Genomic DNA, 10,812 nt, shown 5'->3' with positions numbered 1-10,812 from the left:
TTACAAGCTTTGTGTGCTGTCACCTTCCTTATCGCACCAACAGAATGGGAACGTCCCACAGCATGGCTGCAGCCACGGCTTCCACACGACATTGTACAAGGAGAGCTGCTCTGGGACTGGAGTCAGCGTCCTGCGATGCTCTTCTATGGCTCTTCCAATCTTCCTTATTACAGTGTGAAAGAGGGGCTCGGTGTCAGCTGACAGAGGTTTGGCTTCAGAAGGGTCTCGCGAGAGATCAAACAGCAACGGAGGGTCATGATGGGTCACACCTTCCCCAAAACATGGGCAAATTCCTTTTCCATAACAAGCTCCAGCCCCAGGTGGATGGAAGACAGGGGTCACATAATGAGCCTTCCAGATGGCTCCACCTGGCAGGAAAGAAATCTTATGGCATAACTACCGGACAACAGAGGAAAATGGGAAGTGCCTTCAAGCAATAGGAGTACAGCTATTTACTAAGGAGACCTCTTCTCACACCCTGGCACCCCCATTGCCACAAATCAGATTCTGTGTGGAGTACTGACTTTGAAGACGGAAAATAAACACTAGAAATATGAAGAAAACCACATTTAATTTCCAGTGTGGTAGTAGAGAGGCTGTATTCCCATCCAACTTCCTATAGATTTGTTACTTACAAATATTTCTTTGCTGTAAGATGCACCCAGCTAACGAGAGTCACTGGTATGTCATGCACAACAATTTCAAGAATCTCAGAGATCAGTACTGATAAAACATCCATCATGCAATAAATTTGTCAATTAGCAAGATGGCAATCAAGGAGAAAACTCATGTTTTGCAGTTACCATGGAACTTTTACACTTACTGTCCTTTTGGTGCCACCGCACTGCATGCAAGTAGGACCCACAATAGTGAAACAGGAACTCATGCTCTGACTTTTGAATTCTTCTTTGCACTAAAGGCATCAAGTTTCGTCCATCAATCACCCTAGAGTAATGGGGAGAAACATATCCAGGCTGTGGCAAACCTGACAGTGAACTGCATACTTATCACTGCCTTTGCATGGCTGCACCGGTGCTTGAGACAGCATACAGAATAATTTGGTCATAAATTTAGAGCAGCCAGCAGGCTGCCAAGCCAATTTATAAATCCCTAGATAATTTTTTTTTTTTAAATAGCTAGGTCAACTCATTCCATTGAGCAATACGTAAACAATATTTAAGGCTTGGTCTAGCAGAAAAAAGTAATTTATTCAAGAAATCAATACCAATCTCATATTTATTTACATTTACTAATTTTCAAAGGAGCTTAAAGAAATCTGTTGAGCAAGGATGGTGTTAATGACTTTAGGAGGTATTTGTAAGCATTGATAAGTCAGTGAGTACCAAAACAACCTCAGCCACCAATTCTTTCCTGAATGAGGCTGAACCTGGGTTTGAAACTAGCACCTGGTCTTTGGCAGGAACAACTCCTCTGGCCATAAGCACACCTGTGGGCATATCTGGGAGAGTTTGCTCACTAGTTAAAAATCTCAGACCAGGCTTGAGGCTAAGCAGTATTTGTGGGATCTCCAAGGACGATAAGAAACACAGTAAATTGTTAGTAGTTAGCTCTCCTATCAATCTCTCCTGTTGAAAACATCTTCATACCTGTCCTTTGGTAATATTCCTCCAGCCAGATGAACAACTGTGGGATAAATATCCATAAGACTTGTAGGTTCATCAATAACTGTGCCTGCAGGTAACGCTTCTGGCCACCTAAACACTCCTGGCACACGGATCCCTCCTTCCCAGCCTCCCATGCCTTTTCCACCTGCAGTGAAATGAATCAACATATGGCAGTTCAGAGGCAAAGACAAACCTCTTCATTGGCTTGTTGCATTTGAATGTACAGAAAAAGATGCAGTAATACACTACTTATCGAAGAGATTTGACTCTCCATTTGCATTGGACTTCATATATTTTAGAAGTCCTCAAAATGTGACATGTAACTCATCCAAACCTAGAAGGATAGGGGCAGGCAATCTCTATTTTAACTTTGACCACGGGTGAGGCTAGGAATAATAAATCTACCTCTAAAAACCTGTGTTCAGCAGAATAAAACAGCTTCAACCTTCTGTTATCCTCCATTTCATGGGTTGCCTGCATTCACCCGTGTTACTGAAGAGCTTCCCAGCGAAAGAAAAGAGGAGAACTGGAAATTGGAAGAACACACAAGACTGAAGAAATGCTTGATATTTTCTTTAAACCTACACAAGACTTACTAATTAGTATCCTATTTTACTAAACAGCTAAAAAAAAATTCTTCTCTTCATAGCCATGGATTCCCTTCAAAATATGTGTCCTTAACACTTATATTTCTATATGTCTTATGCATCCCTTCCTTTTTGAAAGTGAGATTTGGACCTGACTCTCCCAGTGCTTAATGCAACATCTCTTAACTCAGAAGCAAAAAATCTGAACCCATGAAATCATACCATATACGCTTTACTTCAAATGGCAGGAAGAAGTCTTTTCTCAACTTGCTACTAACAGAAACTAACCTAATAAAACATCCTGATGCTGGGCGACTGAAGACAATATTTACCTAACTCCCAAAGCAGAAACCTGTTTTAATTCATATATTCAATAGGGAAAAAACATTGTCTTTGTTAGATCCCATCAGCCTTATGAATCAGTCTTATCATCCACAAAGAGAAACACTTTCTCAAGCAAAAGCAGGGAGTGAGATGGAGGATGAATGGACTAACTGAAAGCCCTTCCCTTTCATAAAGGCCAGCAACCTCCAATGCTCGGCAGCAGAGCATCCACCTCATGGGAGCCAAAATACTGTGTCTTTGACCTCTGCTGTACCCTGTGGAGCAGCTCAAGAAGGTTCTGAAATGGAAGAAACCTGGTTTAGGAAAATAAAACCATCAAATTTTTGGCAAGAGGTGGATTGTTCATTGGTGATAAGAGAGCCTAAGCCCTGACACATATTGTCACATGTTCATGACAGGTCACAGGATGAGGTGGTCTGATGACAAAGGGCTGTTGGGGTAGGTGGGAGAAAATGCAATGAATGCATATTCTTTTGGCTTGAAAAAAAGCCACTGCACTGCTTAATGGGTTGAAGAATGACTCATAGCAGAAAGGGATGAGCAGGCGGTAAAGGGTGAGATCCTCTTAGGCCACCAAGGCCATTTAGATTTTATGCCAATCACTGATTTTGGGTAGAATATAAAAGCATACAGGGAATAAATTGTTGCTGCAGGTCATGACACAATGTGCCCTTACTCTATTCTGTATTGATTAGCTGGGTAGCAATGATTTCTGGAACATAACAAGAAAAAGAAACAAGTAAATTAGGGAACAGTCCTATTGTGGAGAGAGCAAAAAAGCGAGCAAGAGAGAGAATTCAGTGAGGGAACTATCACATTTTTTCCAGTGCCTTTTACTTGAGAACACCGAATAATTTACAGGTATCAAGCTAGACAATACCTTTGTCAAGGAGATGTGTAATAATGCTTGCACTTTACTGAAAGAAAATGTGACTTTAAGATTAAGACACCTCTGTATGTCACCTATATTTCAAGCTAAAAATGCAACTCATTCCAGCCTTGATAGCTTTAGCCAGGCAAATTCATTATGTTTCTGATTCTAATGTTCATGTAGTCATAGTGTTTTTCCTACCTTTATAAATACCATTCCAGCCACCTAGCTGGGCAGATCCATCCTGAGCCTCCAAGTGTCCTCCATGATCAGAGGCAAAGTATGTGAATGTATGATTTTTCAAACCTTCTTTGTCAAGTGAATCCAGAATTTTGCCTTAAATTTAAGAAGAGAGACAGCAAGGTTCCTATTAACCAATTAGAAAGATCAAGCCACATTTATAATGTTTTGATAACAATAATCTTTTGCAATGCCCTATAAAAAGTTTGAATAGCGTAGATTTCTGTAGGTATTGTGGCCTTATTAGTTTTCCTGTTTTAAAATACACAGGTGTATGTGTCGAAACAAATTCTTCATGAAGAATACTTACCCACCATCCAGTCCATTTCTTCTACATTGTCTCCATATAAACCATGACGACTCTTCCCAAGAAATTTTGCTGTGGTAAAGAGGGGGGTGTGAACATGTAAAAAGGAAACAAAGAGGAGGAAAGGTCCGTGCCTGTTTCTTAAAAACAAACAAACAAAAAAAATTTTTGTTGTGTATTTGGAAAATTTTTAAAGGTTTCATATTCATCCATGCACAGACACACATATTGGGTCTAGACTGTACCTGCATCTAGTGCATTCCCATTCATCACAGTTGACAGTTTTCTTTTTGCATGAAATGTGGGCAAGAAAATCCTTTCAGCCTGATTATTTTCATATTCCAGTGTGTAAACAGCCATAGCATTTGCACAGTGCTTAAATGAATCAGATGCCTAACTTTGATGCCTTTTTAATTAAATGAAACTGGATACAGTTTCATATTTACTTTAATATTCATGTGGCTTTTCTAAGATGGCCACTTACAATTTTCAGTATATTTGTTTTCACAAACTTTAAGAATAGTTACTTTCCATGTTTTACAGAAAGACACTTGATGCACAGAAATATTATAGAAGGCTGTGCAAGCAGAACTTGAATCTAGAAAATGAATGATCTTACTTGGCTTCCTTCTCAATCCATAAAAATAGATTTAAAGTATTCTGAGACTTTCACATGAAATAATTTTGTGCATCACATACACTTTATCTAGTTGTTTTGTAGGGTTTATGAACAAAAGCACAAATGAGGCTTGTAGAATGAAGTGTAAAAATTAGCTGGTTAATCTTGGAGCAAATATAGTAATTGCAGATTACAGGGCATAGTGAGATGGTCCTGTATCATTTGCTTAAAATCCATCTTATCTACTCTAGCTTCCAATGTGATACAGTTGCAATTAAAATTTTAAGTGCATTGGGTTTCTAAAGAGATAACTTGGGTATGAGTTTCAAAGCAGTTATCATGATACAGCTAGAGTTACTGGAGAAAAATACTATATTCCAAGTGCCCAGAACATCCTGGCCCCTTTAAAGAAAGCTACAGAAAATCATTTACCTTTTGATAAATGACACTGCCTCCTTCAGCATGAGGGAAGCAGTCCTCTCTAACCTCATTGGCTGCTCAGTGACATCGCGGTTCCTCATCAGGATACAGTTCCAATACTGCACAAAGCCATAACTGGAGTACCAAGAAATGAAGAAAAGGCCACCCACCAAAGTAAAACAGGCAATTATCTTCCAGTGGATGGAAATCAAACCAGTCAGTTTTCCAGCAGCGAGAGTGAGCACAGCAAGAGTAATTATCTGACTGTAAAGCCAAAGCTTAGCTTGAAGGGCTACATCCAGCTCTGGAGGTTTGTTTTCTTGACAGTTGTTTAGAAGTGTGAAAGGCATACCATAAAAGTAGTCAAACCCATGATTTAGAGGATGATGACAATGATCATTGAAGGATTCACAGCTTACACCTTGATGCCACTTTCCTGAAGGTTTTAAAGCATGAAAGAAGTTAGAACATTAAGGTAGACAACTCAAAAGGAAGCATCATCAGCATCTGTTTGGGAATTAAGCAAGTCACTCCATTTTTCAACAGAGTATTGACACATTCTCCTCGTGCACAAGGGTGCTGGGTGAAACCGGTGCCTGATCAGGTGAATGTCATACCATAATGGGTGATCCTCAAATGGACATGGGATAAACAGAGAAATTTGCAAGATGCTTGGCTACTCAGCTAAGGGTCATGTAAAGATAGGATTTCATTACCTTTCAATGAGGATCAGGGAATTAAGGTAATCTAACTCACCGGCTTTAATACATTCCCTTCCTAACTTTCAATTGTTTACTTGCAACTTTTTTTAACATAGTGTTACAAATTTACTGGAAGATCCAGTAAACTTTTGGCCAATGTTAACAGATATCTTGATGACCAGACTCAGGAAGATGATTTCTCAAGCATGTCCCAACTCCATATGAAAAGGAGAAAAGGCTGTAAACCAATCTTTCACTCCATCCCTGCCCAAAATAGAGCAAGTAAAGGGGAGGGTTTAGATTGGATATTAGGAAAAATTTCTTCACGGAAAGAGCGGCCAAACATTGGAACAGGCTGCCCAGAGAGGTGGTGGAGTCACCATCCCTGGAGGTGTTCAAAAAACAGGTAGATGTGGCACTTTGGGACATGGTTTAGTGGGCGTGGTGGTGTTGGGTTGATGGTTAGACTGAAGATCTTAGAGACCCTTTCCAACCTTCATGATTCCTAGTTTTACTTTCATTAAAAAGTAATCCAGCCACCAAGCCAGGAAACATGAAATTAATTATTACTCTACCTTTAACTGGTTTAGTGGTGGACTTGGTAGTGTTATGTTAATGGTTGGACCTGATGATCTTAAAGGTTTTTTCCAACCTAAATGATTCTACGATTCTATGATTGTAAGTAGATAGAAGCTGTTGTCTACTTAGAAAATGTGCTTGGTCAAAGGACCCTGAGGTTTGCTGGGTTATGGGATTGCCAAGTAATTCCAGACTCAGCCAGGAAGACTACAGTTCATTAGCTCATGATTCAATGCAGCCACATCTTTTTCCACCACTTAGAGATGACAATGAATTTGGCACAGCTGGCCCCAAACCCCCTGGCTTTAAGGGACACAGTGCTTACCCTACCTACCCATTTATGAGAAGGGATCCATTGCAGGAGTGCCTGTCACTTGACAGTAACAAAAGTGAATGGAAGGGAAAAGAGAGACTTTGCCAGTTGATTTTAGAGATGTTTGGCAAAAAAATGATGAATCTTGAAACTGTTGAGGTCTGACCAAAGTCACAGACAGGAAGGTGCTCTGGGGCAGTGTTTCCCTGACACCTTTGCACCTTTGGCTTCATCTGAGGTAACAGCCACTGTATCATGCCTCTTTGGGACCTTACAACCTCATCTGCAAAATACTTGTGCTTCATCTTCTCCTCTGTGGGTACAAACTTTGTTCCTTTCTTTCCCTAGCCTCTTTTGTTTCTCTGCCTCCTAAAGGCAGATGAAATACTAAAGACACTGTTTTGTTTGGAAAAATCTCTGTATTAACAAAACTCTCACAGTGGACCAACCTTTGAAAAACCTTAGGCCAAGTAAAATAAATGCTTGCTCATTATAATCATGAGACAGTTTTTAGTTCTTCCTGTTTCAGGTGCCCTGTACAGGCATTAGCACTGTCTTAAAACTCTTTAGATTGCAGTATTTTTAGTCATCTTGCAAATAAGAGGGTTTTTCCCGCTCAACGTTTTGGAGAGGATTTGTATCTGTGACTAAATTCCCTTCATATAACTAGCTCATTCTTCAAGGTCATGCTAAAATATTTCCTCTTACCTATCAGTCCAGTGGTATAGCCTTGTTGCTGTAGCAGCCTGGCAAAAGTAGTTTCATTAGCAGGGAGCCCTCCTGACCCGGCGTTCCACTGCAGCGCTCGATACCTGTTGCTGGATGCCATCCCTGACAGAAACAGCTCCAGTCATTCCTGCGGGCCTTTTGCACTCTGCCAGCAGAGGCTGAGCTGCTCCTTCCAACTTCCATGTCGGGAGCTCAGCCTGAAACCAGCAGAGTTCTTCACAAGATATAAAACCAAGCACATCTTGTAGGCAGTCACGTCAGCATGTCTAAGTACTTCAGGTAGTCAAGAGTTATATTTCAAAACAAATACCCCTTGGCACCAGTTTTGCCATCAAACTGAAATAAGTCACTGGTGCCAATATATAGTAGGTTTTATTTTCTGCCTTTCTGAGTAGCTGTGGTAATTTAGTCTCCCTGCTCTTCATCTAAAATGAGAGGTAACAGTTGCATTTCCCTACCTCAGAAGGATGTTGTATCATGTTAGGTGAGATACAATTCACCCAACACGCACCAATTTTGCACTTCGCTAGCACCTAATGAGTGTTGGATATCTATGAAGTCCTCCACCAGGCACCTTCAGCAGGTGGGGAACAGATGCAACATTCTATTTTTCACCAGAGTTTTGTGACTCTCTGCACTTTGTTGGCAATGAACTCATCCATTTCTCTTGGAAGCCCTGTTTCAAGTCCTTACCTCTAACCATCATGTTATAAAGAGGAATTCCATCAGTTTGCGCTAGGCTGTGTTGCAGTAAGGAAATGATAGATATTACTGCTGTTGACATTTCTCCATACCTATCTATTTTCATCATATAGAGCTCCCGCATCCTTTAAAGTCAGATCTGTCAGCTAGTGAGGCAGTGGTTCCCAACATCCCAAGTTTGAGCCTCTAGCAGTGTATCTCAGGTTGAGGAAATAGCTGAATTCTCCTGTTCCAATACTTCTTGGCTATTGTAGTACCTCAGCACCATACACAGAAATTTGTAATTCAAAATGGGCCTAACCTGATCTAATGGGGTATCTTCCAGTGAGAAAAGCTGCTCTGCTCGGAGTGCAAAGTGGAGCTGCGGCAATGTGCTGAGTAAGTTTCACTCCTTCTCTTGCCAGGCGGTCAATGTTCGGGGTCCTAAAAAAGTTTCAAGTTTAATAGAAGCAAGGTAATCTGAAAGTTATTTTAACAAATTGTCCAGAATAACTAGAGCTTTTGTTCCTTCAAAACAAACCAACCAACCAAACAAAAAAATCTCTTCTTTACATACTTCAGGACTGATATAGTAGGAAGTTTGTTACAGTGGGTGAAGTGGGTTGTAGTCACTGGAGAATTTGTTCTCAGGACACAGCCACAGAGTGCATTTGGCAACACTGAAAAGAAACCTAGGCATTCTTGGTACTGTTCATGTCCTGGTTTCAGCTGGGATAGAGTTAATTTTCTTCCTAGTAGCTGGCATAGTGCTGTGGTTTGGAGTTAGCATGAGAATGCTGATAACACACTGATGTTTTAGTTGTTGCTAAGTACTGCTTATGCTAGTCAAGGACTTTTCAGCTTCCCATGCTCTGCCAGATACACAAGAAACTGGGAGGGGGCACAGCCAGAACAGTTGATCCAAACTGACCAAAGGGCTATTCCATACCATATGACATCATGCTCAGTATAGAAACTGGGGGGGGAGTTGGCCAGGGGGGCAGCAATCGCTGCTCAGGAACTGGCTGGGTATCAGTTGGTGGGTGGTGAGCAATTGCATTGTGCATCACTTGCTTCGTATATTATTATTATTGTTGTTATTATATTGTTATTATTACTACTACTATTTTACTTTATTTTATTTCAATTATTAAACTGTTCTTATCTCAAGCCAGGAGTGTTTCTCACTCTTACTCTTCTGATTCTCTCCCCCATCCCACTGGGGCAGGGGGAGCGAGCGAGCGAGCAAGCGGCTGCGTGGTGCTTAGTTGCTGGCTGGCGTTAAACCACGACAGTTTAGTTTGAAAATAAAACTGAAATGGAAAGACCTATCTAAGAAAGGCTGATATTTTTCTATTCCAATACTTCCAAAAGATCACTCTGCCAGCACATTTGGACCCTCAGTTTCAGAGTTCATTGAGCCAGAGAATCTCCCAGGGTGTCTGGAGCTCTTGGAGCCAAGATGTTCTGTTCCATGTTTTTAACATGTGCTATTTATTTCGTAATACTGTGATATCTTTATATAGTTACATTTATATGGGAGCCTACCTCTCCCAGAAGAGTGGACTACAACACCATGAAGAGTGAAAGAGGCTTTCCCACTGTCTTCGCCACCAGCAGAGGTGGACAAAGGAGTTCCCATTTCTCTGCACAACCCCACCAACATCGTATCAGGGAGGTGCACTCAGAGCATGCCAACAAAATGTCTGTGCTCCACTTGGAGTACATGAGTTGAGGCTTGTAAGATGTGGTCCCAGTGCCTATTCAGTTCTGCTTTGCCTTTTTAGTTTTGAAGGAACGTAATTGCTAGTTTTGAAGGCACATAATCACATAATAAATTATGTGGGTGAGTCCACATGAGTCTGGATCAGAGTGTTTTGGAGGAGACAGCAAGCAAGTGGATGAGGGATTCTGGAAAAGCACTGGCTGGATAGAATAAGGCTTAACTATGCGTGAAAAGGAACAAAGAAATTCATGCACAGGAAGGAGAGAAAACGGTAACTGTAATACTAAAACAAGTGACTGGAGAGTTAGCACATGAAGGAGGGGGTGGGAGGAATTCCCAGAAAGAACTTAAAAAAACAAAGTGAAAAAAAGTTTTTTCTTTCACTGCACACTGTTTACTCAGGCCCCAAGCCTATGTGCAAGTACTTAAATACACAATTACTAGAGCATTGGATTAAGAACATTTCTTATTTTGTAATTAGGCTTAATTACCCAGGATAGGTGTTCTATAATGTTAAATTGTACTGAGATCTTTTACCTTATGGTATTGTTCCCATAACAACCTATATCTCCAATGCCAAGATCATCAGCCAGAAACAGAAGTATATTGGGTTTGGATTTGGAGTCCATAGCTGCACTCAAGCCAAACATGTTCCAGAATAAACATGAAGTCAGTGCCATTAGGAGGTATCTCCTGAAACACAACAAAATAACTTTTTACATACATGACTTGTAAGGGTTGGAGAGTGATGGGAGCCCTCCGGCAACAGATCTGAAGCATGAAATACGAAATAGTGGGAAACTTCATTTCCTAGCCCCACTTTCCGTGGGAAGAAGGACAGAGTTTTACTAGTTCCATTTCTTTCATCTCTACCACCTAGATCATGAAGCAAAGGCTATCATCTTATTCATTTAGGCCAGGAATGTTCATCTTGAATCAGAGTCATAGATTCCAAGATGTAACAAAAACTTCAAATAGCTGAGAAAAATTAGTGTTTCTAAGTTTCATAAATTCTATGAAAATTCAGGTTATGTTCCAAAGTCACTCTGGCATTTTCTGAATATCTTGT

At 40.7% G+C, this 10,812-nt stretch overlaps 1 protein-coding gene across 1 annotated transcript; it reads right to left on the bottom strand.

The window, feature by feature from the left end:
* LOC104026264 (arylsulfatase D) lies at positions 1–10,375 on the bottom strand. Its single transcript, XM_009483850.2, has 9 exons — positions 10,281–10,375; positions 8,340–8,461; positions 7,316–7,438; positions 5,027–5,450; positions 3,979–4,115; positions 3,630–3,764; positions 1,608–1,770; positions 824–945; positions 1–368 (listed from the first exon to the last, which is right to left on the bottom strand). Exons 1-9 carry the CDS (start codon positions 10,370–10,372, stop codon positions 1–3), a joined length of 1,686 nt encoding a protein of 561 aa, XP_009482125.2. The 5' UTR covers positions 10,373–10,375.
* Positions 10,376–10,812: the final 437 nt, after the last annotated feature.

The sequence above is a fragment of the Pelecanus crispus genome, chromosome 1 (assembly GCF_030463565.1).
Source record: "Pelecanus crispus isolate bPelCri1 chromosome 1, bPelCri1.pri, whole genome shotgun sequence".
Lineage (NCBI taxonomy): Eukaryota > Metazoa > Chordata > Aves > Pelecaniformes > Pelecanidae > Pelecanus > Pelecanus crispus.
The sequence above is the reverse complement of the archived record's forward strand: the minus strand, read 5'-3'. Positions and strand labels throughout refer to the sequence as shown.